General features: G+C 33.1%; 1 protein-coding gene across 1 annotated transcript in view; it reads right to left on the bottom strand.

Annotated features, from left to right (window-relative positions):
• The window catches only part of LOC106677182 (non-lysosomal glucosylceramidase), a 46,504-nt gene extending 36,238 nt beyond the window's left edge, over positions 1-10,266 (bottom strand). Inside the window, exons 1-3 of the mRNA XM_014414936.2 lie at positions 10,051-10,266; positions 7,932-8,020; positions 967-1,153 (exon numbers count right to left, since the gene is read on the bottom strand). Coding sequence (XP_014270422.1) covers positions 967-1,153; positions 7,932-8,020; positions 10,051-10,187 — 413 coding nt within the window. The 5' untranslated portion in view covers positions 10,188-10,266. The remainder of the gene's footprint in view (positions 1-966; positions 1,154-7,931; positions 8,021-10,050) is intronic.
• Between the last annotated feature and the right edge of the window lie 6,907 nt (positions 10,267-17,173).

Here is a 17,173-nt window from a genome sequence, read left to right as displayed (position 1 = left end):
TTTTATTTAAAACTTTAAAAATATACAATGTTTTTAAAGAAGCATTTCAAACAATAGGCATGCAAATCCATACATAACTGCTCTACTGGAAATGAATTTTGGGAAAAAATCTAAATGTATCTCGAACAATGGAGTTAGTGCATTGTCATCTTCATCAGATGACTAAGTGCATTATCCAGTCGATGGCTTCGGAGATATTCCTGGATTATATGTGGTTGCATATAATTTAGGCCTTTTAATGCTGTTGAAAGCACTTTAAAATTCAATGAACATGTGGGAAAAATAGATTATGCTAAATAATCCAAATTTATAAACTCTGAACAACATAAAATTAGAGTCCAAAAGTTACCTCTAGACAACCATTGATTTTTAAAGTGACAGGACTGGATTAGAACATAGAAACTAGGGTCACAGAAACAGAAAGACACAACTCCTTTCAAATAATTTACATTTTAAATGATAAAATAATGTTTCAATAAAATTTCTCAAATATAATATCCCTTGATAATTGAGTTCATGAAAAAAAATGCGCGCGCGCACACACGCGCGCACACACACACACGCACGCACACACACACGCACGCGCGCTCACACACACGCACGCACACACACACACGCACTCACGCACGCACGCACGCACACACACACACACACACACACACACACACACTAGAAAAAAATATAGATTGGTATTTTAATTAAAATTTTTAAAATATACGTTTTTAAAGAATGGAATTTACAATGTCTAGCTTTTGCATTATTGGAAAAGAAATTTTAAATCTTAATCAATAATTCAATTTTTAGGTCAACAAATATACAGTCATTAAATACAATAAATATATTAAATATAAGAAGATGGGTTAAAAACTATTTGTTCTTTATTGACCGCAACCCTGATCACCTTCTTATAATTAAGTTTTACAGTCAACTATATATATATATATATATATAAAACAAATAGATTACCTTTGACAAGACAATACTTTCTGGTATAATGTATGATTATTTTTGTCTTGAATGTTTACGATGAACTGAGCTGCATTAAAAGTAATTGGTGGGAATTCATAACTGCCAGGAATCATTTGAATATTAGTAAATCCTCCTTGAAATTTAGTTCCAATTGTCCCACAACCAATACCACCCAAAGGAACACCTTCAATATAAAGCCATTTTCTGATAAGAATAATAAACAAAATATACAAATTTAATGTGATAAAAAAAAAGAAAACAATCCAATGTCACCGAGATAATTCTATCACAAACACAGCCAATGAAATCTACTAATAATTTCCATAAAAACAATTTATAAGCATTTAATTAACACAATTTTCTCTAGTATAATAAAAGGAATCATCATAGTTCTATTGGTTGTTAAACCCACCATAACAAAAAATGAAGTTAACACCTCAACCACAAAGAGTTTGCGATCCCAAACATTTATTTTTTGGAATTGTAAACTCCCATTGGTAGATATTTGACAAATGAAGTGGACTATATTTTTTTGTAGGGTTGGGTGTGATGTGTGACAATCCTACCTACTTTATCTATTTAAATGAAACAAAATTTAAACATAAGGAATAAATGTAAATAAAAATATACAAAATGAAATCTTAAATCAACAAAAGAATTACAAAACTGAGATTTATTTGAAAAAAGAAAATTCACTGACATAACACAAATTTACGGTCTCTTATTTTAGAGTTATAAGTGTTGAATGTAGTAATCCTTGCTGCCAGTGGTTTCCAATCTCTGCAAAGAGTGACCATTTGTTAATCTAACTGGACAAACGAAAAAATGTAGTGCGTACATTTTAAGTTTTTGTAGATCTGTGAGCTTGTGTTGAAATTATAGCTTTTTGTTGATTTTCGAAAATTTGTCTAGTTGCAACTGAGAGCTGATAGGACTTTAAAGGTGTCACTTTATACAATATACTGTGATATATGACAGTATTTCATATTTACGGCTATTGTCATAAACCATACGACTTACATATTTCTAATATTTGTGAAAATATAATTACATATATATGTACATATTTCAATTTTTATATTGGATGAAAATCCGTTCCTTAAAACCACATAACACTAATACTCCGAAAGTCCATGACTTATTTCATACTAAGGTTTGGGCCCATAAAATGATATGAAACGTGGACGTCTGCCATGTTATTATCGAATAAAGAATGGCGGCCGGGTGAATACTACATTATTTCTATGAAAACTATATTATACTAATAACATAAAAATATCTATCAGTAACATTTCTTTTCTTTGTTAATTCCGGTCCCAACCAGATATAAAAATTTATCGTCTACTGAGTACCAGCGATTTGAAATCCCACTTTTTTTGTAACAAAGATGGTGTCATTTTGTACTATATGACACTTGGTGCATTAAAATATAAACTACCATAAAATAAATAAAATATACAGTATCAGTGTGCAATTACATTATCGTTTTAATTTATTGTCTAAGGTATTCGTTTTAAAAGGAGATTGTGTGTTTCGGTAGGGTCATAAAAAACACATTGCGGCAAGGTGGCGGCTTATTCGAAGATGTCTTTCGGGACATTACTGCAGATAACCATAACGCTTCCTGGGTCATTTATCACTAAGAAGTCCGCCTGTACGCCTAAATCTGCAAAAGGCAGCATACAGGTGACCCCCACATGGTCCACACCTTTAAAATGGTGTGAAGACTTGCTCATACTAAGTTATGCCTTTAGGAATTATAACTAAGCAATGATGCATCGCGCCTCGCGCTCGTCGGTGGTTAACATAGTTTAGTATGATATTTTCAGTTATAAAAATAAATTTAATACATTTAGGGTTATATATTTTTTGTTGTCCTTACATTTTTTTTTTTTTAAATTGTGACTATTATTAACTATTAAGTAAAAATGGGATTTTGCTCTATATCAGAACTTATTTTTACTTAAAACGTACATGACTAATAAATCAACAACTAATAGTTTAATGAATAGTAAGAAAAAATGGGTTTTAATGTAATATAAAAATCTATTCTAAGCAATAAAATTCATCAAAAATTAATTAATTATTGAAATGGATTGGGATACAGATAAGGGAACAGGGTGTGAGACGAGGAAAACGAGTGGTCTGCTACAATTCTACTGCCCTGATACTATCAACACTTTTTTTTTTTTAATTATTGTGGATATCGTTAACTTATAAGTAAAAATTGATTTTACTTAATATCAGAACTTATTTACGGACGAGCAAAAGCAAATGGAGCCGATTTCTACCGAACGAGTGGCTTGTCTCTGGACTCTAGTCAGACTAGTATGAAGAGAGCTTAGGGATGTTTTTAGCGGTTTTTATATTTTTCTCCCTACCAGACGAAGACAGATGCCGCCTAAAAAGATGGCTGTTGCACTCGTTTGAAACCCCAAAACTTGCAAAATGACTGAAATTATCAATAATAATAATAATAAAGGTTTAGTGAACCCGAAGTGCGATCCCGATACAACCAGTCGTTCTCTACACACACCCATCTAGTGACAACCGTTTAAACCCAAATCTGCCCGATTAGTCTTGACGTAATCCACTCACCTACTACGCTTCTGTCTGCCCCTCGGACGTTTATCCGTCGGTTCAGTATTTATTAACATTTTATAGATCCGTTCCTTACTAAGCCCTACAAACTTACACGCTCATCTTATTTTCCGCAATGCTTGCAATTATATTTACCGGGTAAATTCGGTGTTTTGTATCCCTCTAAATTCTTAATATCCAATATATCTGTCGAATTAGCTAGAATATTATGATTTTATCTCATATTTCTACCACTATGGTGGATATGTTTTTTCTATGATTATTGCAAGTTTCAGACTTACCGGTTTTTCTTTGTTCGCACATTTTAAGACAATTTTCATCGAACCAAGATTTGTACTTTTTACTTTTTTCTTTTCCCAAGACACAATTGACCGCCTCTTTAATGTTATCTCTGATTCCTTCTCACGATTTCTTAATATCTTCACAATCCTCATCAAAAGGTTCTAAGGCTTGAAATCTATTTTTGATTTCGAGCGCGGATTGATTTCTAATTAAAAGGTTCTTTAGTTTCTCTATATTGAAATTTTCGGAACAGACACTGATATTATGTATCTTTTATTCAAGTTTTTATCGAATTATCGCTATTACTAGTTCATAATCTGAACCAAATCCTGTCCCCTATAAGATCTCACATTAATATACTATTTTGCCATCTATGTTGTACCTAGACTTGATCGATATGATTTAGGTTTTTCGTATCCGGTAATGTCCAGGTATATTTGTGAATATCCTTTTGTTTAAAGTTGTACTTTTGATTATTAGGTTTTTCAAGACCGGAAAGTTTATTAGCCGTATTCCATCATCATTACTATATTCGTGCAAACATTGCTAACAGATCATAGGATAATATACTTCTTCTCTTACGACCTTTGAATTCGCATGTCCTAATATTATTTTCGTGCAGTTTCGCGGTAATTTATCGTACACTTTCTCAAATTTATATTAATAAAATTCGCTTTAAACCTCCTCATCACTGTCTTTCGTTGGGGAATGAATATTTATCAGCGCAACTTTAAACCAGTGTCCCTGAAATATTGCCACAGATATCTTATCATTAAAAAACTTTACATACCTCAACGCGGAAAGGAATCTATTCCTAATCAGGAACCCAGTTCCTAAAAAAAATGACTGCTCCCTCAGTACCAAATAGTGTACTTCCCTTAACCTCGTTTGCCAGATATTTTAACCTATCAGTGGAATTCAAACTTATTACGTTCCAGATCCCTATTATTTGAAAATAATAAGAAATAAAAATGTCTAATTTTCAACTTGCGCCATGAATCCCTTGAAGCAGTCCCCACCTGGAGACCCGAACAGGAGACTGTTTTACTTCCGGATAATGATCGTTTTACATCAGGAGTATCCATTATTGTTTGTGGTATTTGTGAACTAAAAAAAAACAGTGGGTCTATCGGACTTAGCCGGAGAGAATTTCCACCGACCATCCCCAGTTCTTGACACAAATGAAAATTGCAAAACAGTCGAGGTCAGTAATATTAAAAAAATCACTAACATTTCAGAACACTTTAGAGTGTTCTCTAATATTATTATTATTATTATTATAATCTTTAATATTACTGACCTCGACTGTTTTGCAATTTTCATTTGTGTCAAGAACTGGTAAATAAAGAGTATATCAGGAAAGCAGTTCCATAGTTCCCAATCGTTCACGCAGCGCCTGTTATTGCCCCAGTGTCGAACACCGCTAATACTACATCTAAAGGCGGATCCATGTTGGCCGCTCGCCACGAATCGGAGGCTTGTACAAATGCTGGCTAAACAAAGAGCGGTCCATCCACATGTCAGTGTTATTCAGAGAGGCAAGCATGGTGGACATACAAATGGTTTCAGCCATTGCACTGGGATTATATTATTTTTATTACAAAAAAAAGAAAATGAAAGGAAATTAAATATAAAATTTATTATAAAAAGTACCAACAAACACCTTTAACCTCTTAACAGCTCTCAGTTGCAACTAGACAAAGAACGATGGTGGAGATGCTACACGAGCGCTCTGACCGAACCCCTTTGATGTGTCCAAAAAACCGACTCTCGGCGGATTGGCAACGAGCTTAGGCAAACTCGTACAAGCCACCCATCCACATGCTCGCGCATGTCTGAGTTCGCCATGGCTTAGCCAACATGTAGAGGCCCCTTAAAGGCGGATCCATGATGGCCGCTCGCCACGAATCGGAGGCTTGTACAAATGCTCGCTAAACAAAGAGCGGTCCATCCACATGTCAGTGCTTTTCAGAGAGGCAGGCATAACGGACGTACAAGTGGTTTCAGCTATTGCACTGGGATTATATTATTTTTATTACAAAAAAAGAAATTGAAAGCAGATTAAATAAAAATAACTAAGATTAAATATAAAACTTATTATATAAAGTAACACCTTCAACGTCCTATCAGCTCTGAGTTGCAACTAGACAAAGAACAATGGTGGAGATGCTACACGAGCGCTCTCAGGAACCCCTTTGATCTGTGTCCAAAAAACCGACTCTCGACGGATCGGCAACGAGCTTAGGCAAACTCGTACAAGCCACCCATCCACATGCTCGCGCATGTCCGAGTTCGCCATGGCTTGGCCAACATGTAGCGGCCCCTTTACACCCCACGTCTTGCTGCACTACGCCACGTACGTAAACTATAAACTAATTGTATTTTTTTTCATTATTTTTCCAAGTATTTTTTCTCATTATAGTGTTCTTGGTATTTTTACCAAGAACACTATAATTAATCACATTATCATTAATCATTAACCAGTATTTGTATATTTTAAAATTATTGCATTAAGATTTTTTTTTTGTTTCTTAAGTATTATTTTATTTTACAAAAGTGATTTCATTTATTTTTTCAGAAATAGATGCTTAAATTTGATTGATATTTTTTTTTGTCCAATATTTTTAATTCCATAACTTTCTTTAAATCATAATATTATACACAGCCATTCGAAAAAAAAATGTATAGGGAATATACCGACCGAGGTTTTCATGGGTGACCGTGAGCGATTTTCGTAAATTTAAAAACTATGAAACCTTACGTTTAAAACTTCAACAATGTCTGTGTTATATTCAATTAGATTTTAAATTCCTGCCACAATCATGATGTAATGAAATAAAATAAGGTTTATACAAACATTTTATTGAAGTAACTAAAAAAAAATATTAATGACAATAGTCAATATTTACAGGCCTACTTAGAGAATGTTATAGGGGTTTATTTATAAAATCGTTAATTATGACAAAAAAATCCAAAAGATTAACAATGATCTATTGTTTGTAATTCGTAAACAAAAATTTCAATATTTTAACTTACATTATTTGTTCAAATTTCCAATTTTACTGTTCGACCCACTGAACTGCGTTTCGGGTACTTTTGGGGGAAAAAAATACGAGATTTAAAAACATTTATTTAATCATACATATGATCCCCTAATAGTCGCACTTCACATAAAAGAACCATTCGCAGATAGTAAGATCATTTATACTGGAGTGTAATAGCGCAGTCTATGCCTTTAAAAATTTGGGGGGAGGGCGTGGTAGTTGCAAAATCAAGTTTTGGGGAGGGTTAAAATAATGTAAATGTAACTTGAAAACAATTATATAAACTTTTATAACAGAAAATTATATTAATCTAACCCAAAAAGTCAATTTGACTTTATCTTTAATAAAAAAAAAATGGTTTGGATTACTTATTACTAAATTTAAATATAAATGCATTGATTTTTCATTCAGATATTGACCATTGTCTGATGGTTTAACTGTATTCGACAATTGCAACACCTAAGAAGAAAAGTCATTATTATATATTTCGAGGAGGGGAAAGGTGAATCTTTGTGTGTGTATGTGGGGAGGGGGGGGGTAGATGACCCACAAGGTCTTGGGGGAGGGAGGGGGGACCCCTTAGGCCTAGGGGGAGGGGTGATCACCTCTGATTTAAAATTGTTTTTTTCAGGCCAATATTTGGAATACCACCACCCCTTCCAAAAGTTATCTTTCTGGCAACCCTAATCCAGAAATCGAGCCTGGAAAACATATATTTAACAGAAAACTTTACTTAATTAATATATCAAATTATTATGATCCAAGTCCCTTCTTTAATTATTAGATATCAATTATAATATTTTTTGTTTTGTTTTAATGTATTATGAGAACATAATTTTGGAGTAATAAAAAAGAAAAAGCTTAATAAGCAGAATTAAATTATAATATGGTTTTATGAATGTCACAAGTAAATTACCCAAAGAACATACTTTTATTCTATTTAGGATTAAAATGGAACATTATACTAAAACCAAATTACAGTATATAGAAATAAATTACTCAATTAACTATCATAACTCAAAAAACCTTGCATACCTTTATAAGGAAGTATCGGAGCAGCTCTGAGAAAATCCATGTTAGGTTTAGATCCATGAAACCACAGTTTTATATAATAAATAATATACCTAAAAAAGAATTGGAGAACAAAAATGTATAAAAAAAGTAGTGACAATTCAATTCACACATCAGATCAAGTAGAAATCCAAACCCGACCAAGTTGTCAGAACTTGAACAGAGAAGAATAACTGAGCCGTTCTCCAATTTTAGAGCTATTTTCAGTAACAGAGCTTTTTAAGAATAATCATTCATCTGAATGTGATTGATTTCATTTGTATGTTAATAATTTGGTTGAGGCAAACATTTCCTTTTCACTTTGAGGTTCTAATTATTAATAATTATCTAGTTATAACAAATGTAAAACTTGTTTCATCAGTACCAATCACTGCCACAAAGCTGAGGCAGGCATTTCACTAGTCAATGGTACAAGTTTCTTTTGAAATGAACCTAAGAAAAATTGTCTGCTATCTTTTTAGCATTCTTTTAAGTATTGTTATAAATTGAAATTTGAATTTTAGATGGGACACAACAGCCACCATATATTTGCCTCAGTCACACAGTTTTTGCTCACGGCCTAGCCTATATTTGAAATTCCTACCAATATACTTTCAAAAAAGAAAAGTTTTTAGCTGAAAGGCGATTAGAAGGCACTAATAGGAGGCAGAAAATAATTGGTCTCCTTCGTTATATTGTTCTTCCTCTTCAGATGGTTACAGGTGTGAAAAAGAATGAAAAATTTGTGGGAGTTTTTATTAGTAGTCACTCCCCAAATGCTCAATACAATAAATACAAATAAGAACTATGTTTTATATATTTAATAGTTTTGTAGTCTTTCAGAACCTCTCTATGCTTAGCATTATTTATTTGTGAAATATCTCTTGATTGTATAGATGAAAAATGGTTGATTTGTCTTTCCCTAGCCACAATGGAAATTTTTAGGGGATTAGAGAGTGACCAGGATGGCCATAGAAAACAAATATTTCTTCTTCTTTCAATATTCCCTATTAGGACCTCTTAACTATGACAAGTGGGATTCTCAATTGCTAGTTACAGACAATGATGTTTGTGAAATCAATAAATGAGGTATTAATTATCTTCTTTTATGCCCTAAATTTCATAGAAAAAAAGAGGAGAATGGTATTTTCATCTCCTGCACAAAATGAAGTGAAGTAGTGATGAAATAGCAGGTTGGTATTCTTTTTTCTTAAAGTCTAGAAAGTATTTTTTCGAATTGTCAGTTCACCTAAATCAAATAAAATAGAACTAATTGCTTCTATTAGTTTGTGTAGATCCAGATTAAACATTAGTGTTGGTTTATACAAGATGTTAAAAATAATATTTGTAAATGACATTTGATATAACATTCTATGTTGGATTGTATTCTCATATTAAATAGATATAATAGTACTGAAAAAGTGAGAATGTTTCAATGTTCAATACTCTATTCTGTTGAAAATCAGAATAGCTCAGAACCACTGAGTTAACTAGACTACTTGGCATTTCTATGAATAATAGTAACTCAAACTATGTGCTATTCCATTGTCTACAATTATTTAAACTTTTCTGGGACCACTATATTAATAGATGTTTTCGGTGTATGGGACAAATAACTAGTAGGGAAAAAACAAGTTTTAAAAAAAAGAAGAAAAAAAAAGGAAGAAACAAAAAAACATTTTCCAAAATGATACCACACAAAAGTGTTTTTATTTTGTAATACAGCAGTTAGTAAACATTTGGATACGGGTATGGTTTAAACTAAACATAAATGAACTTTAATTAATTCATTTGTCATTCACAATTAAGTCAGTTGAAAATATCTATAGGGAAACTAATAGAAATTAATCATTAGAAAGCATATACATTAAAACCGTGGTGACTATAAAGAAACCATATGCTAAATTATTACCCCAATAACTAATCATTACAAAAACATAAGTAGATAATATAATTCAGTACAGGTGATGACTTAAAAGGGCTACATCAAGAATGACATTTTGTAAACAAATAATAAGTCAACATGATGAGATGAATTTATTTTAGAAATAATATGAAATCTCTAGTTTCTTATCTTATTATTTGAGTTTGTATTTATGATTACCTGAATACAAGGGGCAACAGAGAGAAGATCTGTCGGAGGGAATAAAAACGGAATTGACTTCTTTTTTGACTAAATACATGGTTCAACTTAATTTTCCATCCATAATTAGGAATTGCAACAATTTCTTCTTTGTCCATCTTTTTTTTAATATGAAGGAAACTCAGATAACGTATAAGTGTTTAGAACCTGTTAAGTACTACTTGTAGATAAAAATTAATTCATATCTTACCGGTACTTTATCAACCAAAGAGCTATTTGTCTACAAAGAAGATAATGTCAGATAGCAGGTGATACTCAGGAAAATATCAATTATAGTAACATTGCAGCCTGCCGTCAGAGATGTGACTTATTGGCGTTTTTTTTTTTTTATTCTGTTATTCTCATTCCTGTTCTTAATATTCACTAACAAAAATTCTTCATCCGAATTTCTTGCTTGTGTTCTCAAAGGGGTTTGATTGCTATTACCTTCTCCTGTAGCGAAATAAGTTTTGATTAAAACTTTTGTGGTGGCAAGATTATTAACACGTCTTCTGCGGCAATATTCGACGTTAGCAAAGAGACTGTTTGAAATAGGTTTGCCACTGTCGAAATTATTAACAACATTATTTGAGTAGGAAGACCTAATAACCTGTTCAGTGTTTTTTTTACTTCCACCCACCACACTTATGGATGGCTCTCAGAAAAACGTCTGTTACTGCGATACTGGAGTATTTAATTTAAGCGAAATGAAATGGAAAAAAAGTGCTGAGTCTTATCAACAATTTTTGTGTTGTTGTTTTGTTATGTTCTTCTTTCCTCTATTTATAATATCCATTAAAAGAAATTCGTTACCTTCAATAGGTTTTTCATTTTTTGGTCTCAAACAATCAATTTTCACTAAAACCGCACATAACGAAATCAGTTTTGGTTAAAACTTCTTCACTCTGATACGATCTTTTCATTAGTAAACCTTATAAAAATAGAAGGAATGCTGGTGTCAGAAATGAATTCATAATTATTTTAAAAGCAGTTTATCAATCAATAACTTATTCCTTGTATATACTTTAATTTCACTCATGTAACAACTATATAAGATATTGTAATATTCCATAATTGAATCATTTGAATTAACAAAGATTACAATTAATCTTCTGACCCTATGATAGCTACTGTCTCACACGTAGCATCTCTCAATAGTGTTTAATAGCCCAGACAGTTGACCAGGGGCAAACTGGAAGACCTCAGTACGAATTTCCGCTTCAGAGAAGTTCCCGTCTTAGGAGGCAGCTAAAAGCGATATACATTGTAGATCATTACATTCTTGTGCTAATTTTTGAAAATGTATATTTGTTTATTATTTTACTCTGCCTTCTCTGGATTTCTCCTTCTTTTAGTACCTTCTTTCTATTGAAGTAAATGGGTTAAATAAAAACTAGCAGAGTCGATAAAAGTTGAATATAATTATAAAAAGCCTCATTACATATAAGCACATAACAAAACACCATGAAGGCATGAGCTTGGTTAATCAACATAGTCCGTAGCAGCAAGGTAGGTTACAATTAGCAGTGTTGCCAGTGTCAACCGAATAAAAAAAACTTTAGACAACACGCACAAATCTTTCAATGAATATAACAATCGACAAAATGCAATAAAACAATTTATCTCAACACTTTCATATCGTTCGTACCCAGTCAGGACTTGCATTCCCCTCCAGGCCTGCAGACTCGTACCCTGAAGAGCGAAGTTTCCATCTTTCGAGAACTTACGACTCGAACCCGTGAGAATCATCCTGTCCATTCATCTCCTAACCTGTTTGAGCACACATTGTCGGGGCCTTCAGGTATAGAGTACCTCACATTACCCATTGGAGTCGGACTAACTACCTCTAGGCTACTTCGACAAACCAAAGTGATAACTGTGTGCGAGAAACCCTGCTTAAACTCGCCAAAACCATTTTTTGCCTCCTACTAACAGTCACTGTTCGGCTTTCAAGGTAAAAAGATAATTTTCAGGGGTGGATATTAATGATTATCATTACTTACGATCATTATTTTGGAATGTCAATATTGTTGTAATTTAACGGTTTTGCTTCCGATCAAAGATTTTTTGAAGTTTGCTATTTTTAAATACCCACCTGTTGAGGTGGGTTATTCTCTTGACTATTCTGCTTGTCCAGAAGGCCTCGACAATGCATATTCAGTTATATAAGGTAAGGTACTTGACAAGGAAGATGACTCGATAGGATGAGACTAACGAGTGACAACCGCTATATCTCAGAGGATGGTAACCTTGTTCTACCGGGTACTATTCCGATAAACACGAGGGAGGAATTCAGACCTGGAGGATAGCTAGCCACCAGAGTCATGCAGGAAGGTGCTTGCATTAAGAAATTAGGATCGACTATTAACCGAAACTATCTCAAGTTGAGGCTGTGGATCTATGTTTTTTTGCTTTTTTTTTCAAATCTTTTAGAGGTTCTTTAAGACTCTTATTTATAGGCCTAGTGCATACGGCTGTGACCGAGAAGCGGTCTTATCTTATGTGCTTGAGGTAGTTTCGTGCGTTATTTTGGCATCATTTATGTATGATTTTAGTGACATTGCTAAGTAATATGTATCAAAATTAAAAATATGTAAAAATAACAATATATTTTTATAAAATACACTAATATATAAATTTGAGAGCTTCAGTGAGGCTCGAGGTGCTACGCTATGGTGGATTGTAGTCGAACTTCTTGCTCCCCTCGTAACACGCCTATCTAACTAGATTAAGCAAGCTCTTAGTTTAAGACCAAAGTTTTCAAGTTGAAGTTTACAAATTCTCATTCCCATGCATCAAGGGTTCTCATTACTACCGCCGACCTTGGATGGGGTGCCGAGTATTTCTCAAAACAGATTGAAGCGACCGAAATTTACTCAGACATTTACGTATTAGAAATAGGACAAGGATCGAATTGAGATACTAATACTTTTATTTGAAATTATAAGCAAATATTATCCAGTAATATCCAACTTCCCAAATAAAAATATCAATACCATCATCAGCTGAATCATTCTACAAATTTGGTGCTATTTAGCTGTCAAATATTTTGGAAAAGTTAAAGTTGACTGATCTAATTTTGGAAAAGTTAAAGTTGATTGATCTAATTTTGGAAAAGTTAAAGTTGATTGATCTAATTTTTTTTTTTATTGTCTTCAGGAAATTCTACTTGATAATATCTTGAATCAGGCAAAAATTTAATATCGTGATATATAATAGTTATCGTGATATCGATTTTGAAAAAAAGTCATATTTTAGGAAGTATAACATACGACAAAAGAGTGATGAAACGAAATAGTGCACCTAATTACTGTATTAATTCTAATAAAAACTATTTATTTACTAGTTGTGGTGATAAAATAAACACTGTTAATTACTAAATAAAAACCTTTATACTGGATCATACATTCAGTTTGTAAATCATAAAACTGTTATTAATAATATATTATCGTGATGAAGTTTTTGAAACCAGAAAATTAGTAATTAGTAGTGATTAGTTACTTTACTAATAACTTAGTTAGTAAAGTAACTAGTACTGATGGTAAATAATTCACTCATTGGTTAACATTTAAAAATTTTGTAAATGTTTCTGTACAACCGCTGGAAGATGCTGAAAAAGTTGAAATACTCATACATTTCTTATATTATAATGTTTATGAGTTAATGAGTGAAAACCTAATGTATGATTGTGCAATGGAAACTCTTAAAGACGTATATCTGAAACCAAACAGTGAAATATTCGCTCGCCATCTGCAGCCTGTTCGAAAACTACAGCAAGGAGTGGGCATTATTGAACATTTTCAGGCCTTAAAACTATTGGGCAGAGATTTTAACATTAAGTTAGTTACTACTTAGGGAAAAAAAAAACAATATATTGGGACTAATTGATCAATGAGCTACTGTCACCCCAAATCGGCAGTGGATGCTTGAAGGATAAAGACTTGAATTGGTTCAATAACAAGCAATTGGTTAAACTCCTGGGACTGATGAACTTGCCTGTGCAAGCACCAGCACTGCTATACCAGACAAAGGGACAGAAAATTGTGATTATCCCGATGGCGTTTGTAATACTGTGCGGTAAAAATAAAACTACTATTTCTATAGTTTCGATCGCCATCCTCGTTCCTCTTGCCCTGTAACTGCAGAATAAAAGGAAATTACGGTCTGTCGTTATCCAAAAAGGCAAACCAACCTCAGCTGAAATTATTACCTTAATTTAAAACAGTTTCTTACCTCAATTGTGCCAAGCAGTTGTGGGTGCCATTGATGGAGCTCCTTGTCGTTCCCTGGTGCACACCACAGGTGGAGTTTGAATAGTTTTGTTAATCACGACTTCATTACAAAACCTAAAATTCAAATAACCCAAAGGCCGCGTATCCGTGGCATCTGCTACTCTTTGGACTAAAAATTAAAAGGTATATTCCGGTAAAACCTGAAATTTCCAAGTAATTATGTGACAGTTGTAGTATGATTGGTTCTTGATAGGTCAACAATGAAACAGGCAATTTCGGCCTAACAATGATAAACCTTTTCAGGCATCTTCTACTATTCAATCAAGCCAGACCGTTCTCGCCTCATGCCAAAATGTCAATGCCACATGACTCATTATTCGAAATGCATTCCTCGATTTTCTGACAAGATCAGAAAATTAATTGATTGTCGTACATTTCCAATTCGTTCTGAGACTTCACCTGAATTAAAAGGAGATTGCTGAATCAGTAGTCACAACTATTGATGAATCTTGCCCTCTGGTAGTAGAAACTGATGCTTCAAGATTTGCCTTGGCTACCACTCTTAGCTCAGATGGATGACCGATAGCATTATTTTCCATTTCGCTGAAAAAACCAGCAATAAGTGGATACCCATTGATAAAAATGGGAATCCAGCTATTGTCGAGTCATTAAGACATTGGAGGACGTTTTTTCTTGGGAAACATTTCCAGCTAATCACAGATCAGAAAGCCTTGGGTTTCATTTTCCATCAAACACATGCGACTAAGATAAAAATTGAGAAAATAAATAGCGATTAAAGTTGGCACCATTCGTGTACGACATAATTTATCGTCTTCGTGGGTAAAATACAAAAGCTGAAAATCTCTCCGGATCTTAGATCATAAAACCGTCAGTGTTACTAAAATATTTCAACTAAATCAATCGCTATGCCACCCAGGTATATATAACTCGCATGTATCATTGGCACAAACTAAAGAGCCTCCCTTATTTATTTGAGAAAGTCAGGAAAATGACTACCAACTGTCCGATTTGTGACGCTTTAGATTTCGGAAAAGCTCTGGAACTCTTGGGAAAGCTACATCACCTTTTGAGCGAATTAATATTGATTTTAAGGGACACATTTCATAAAAAATCAGAAACATCTACATTCTCACAATCATTGATGAGTTTTCATGCTTCCCTTTTGCATGCGCTTGCTGCAACATTTCTGCTTGTATGCAAAAGTGCAGATGTTTGAAACATGGCTTGTTGATAGCAAAATCTGATTCACCTCTCTCACCGACGCCTTTCAAGTCTGTGTATATATTTATATCCGGAAAGCTTTTCTTTTTGTGCACAATCAGTGCATGATACTAAATCTTATTTATCATAACTAAGCACAACTAATTTCGCTATGTGAATGGCGTATGTATAGCGCTGTAAGGATTGCAGGATGAACTCGGCAGTTACATATTAGTAAGTTCGACCATAGTAACCTTGCACCATAACTTGGTTTTTTATGACCCCCTTCCAAGTTATTTCTGACAAACGTGGTGGGGGGGAAGGAGGGAGTTATCTATAAGTCACCACTCTATTCCAACCATGGCGGGGGGAGGGGGTCAAGATTACATTTCATATGATGTGTTGGTTCATATGAAATGTAATGTAATGAAATAAAATTCAACTTTCCTTGCTGGATTCGAACCGGCACTGCTGCAGTCACCAGCCAGTTAAAGTTGTGGAGGATTAGTTCGCTGGACTAATATTGGCTCATATTACATACTCATATTATACCATCATAACATGGTAACATGTCTTCTTTGTATTTGTGGGAATTCATTTGGTGCCATTAAAAATTTAGTTTAAATTACATTTTGTTACTAACATTTCCTAATTAAAAAAATATTTAAAAACTAAATATATATTACAATTTCAATGGCGAAAACACAGGGCTTCTGCTCTCTTACAGGGTATACATACCACAATGTATCCTTTTCAGTTTGTTATCAAATACTTCATAGTAATCCATCTCCATAGATAATGACTCCTGCTTCCAAAGGCATTACCTTAACCCCTCTTGCATCCCCTTATTGTAGATAAGTCTCAGAACCTACCAGGCTCCCCTATATATCCTGCTTCATCTTCTCACCCCATGTGCATTATCTATCTCAAATCCAGTTTTGTCACTCTTACCCTAGTTCGAAAGTTTGTATTTGTAATAATTTATAATTTTGTAATCATTATTATTGTATCAATTAAATATACTACTTTTAAAAAACTTAACTGGGGATCTTGATTATATAACATAACTGGTGGGTCGGCCAGACCAAGTTACAATTATTTCTCTACTTTTTATATTAACTCATATGATAAATATAATGCATACATTAATGTGCTTATTTGTTCGTATGGAAATGGTTAAAATAAAAATAAATTAGTTTAGAAGAACAAAATGTAACAAATAAATATTACTATGGGCCCCTTAAACCTACTTGTCAAGTTGAGGGTGAAGTAAAAAGGACAAGTTAGTAATTCATTCATCTCTTATATGAGTGAAAATCAAAAGTTGTGATATGATTGAAAAATTGATAATTTTAATTACTAAAAATAATTCCAATGAATTTTGAAAATTAACAATTTTGAAAATTTTACAGCCTAAAAAAAATTCATTTACTTACCTTTTTTAGTTTTTCTAGAAACCTACATTCTAAGAAGTAATGGTCATCAAATTCAATAGAGTTATTTTGTAAAGTTACACTGACAAGAAATACATATGATTATTATTCTTAGGGTATGTATTATTAACATACCAAACCTGGCTCTCTAATAAGGTTTAAAAGTGATCAAAATTAACCATAAACAGAATGTACAAATGTGCTATTTAAAAATAAAAA

This window comes from Halyomorpha halys, unplaced genomic scaffold (assembly GCF_000696795.3).
Source record: "Halyomorpha halys isolate HHAL.00 unplaced genomic scaffold, Hhal_1.1 Scaffold90.1, whole genome shotgun sequence".
Classification (NCBI taxonomy): domain Eukaryota; kingdom Metazoa; phylum Arthropoda; class Insecta; order Hemiptera; family Pentatomidae; genus Halyomorpha; species Halyomorpha halys.
The sequence above is the reverse complement of the archived record's forward strand: the minus strand, read 5'-3'. Positions and strand labels throughout refer to the sequence as shown.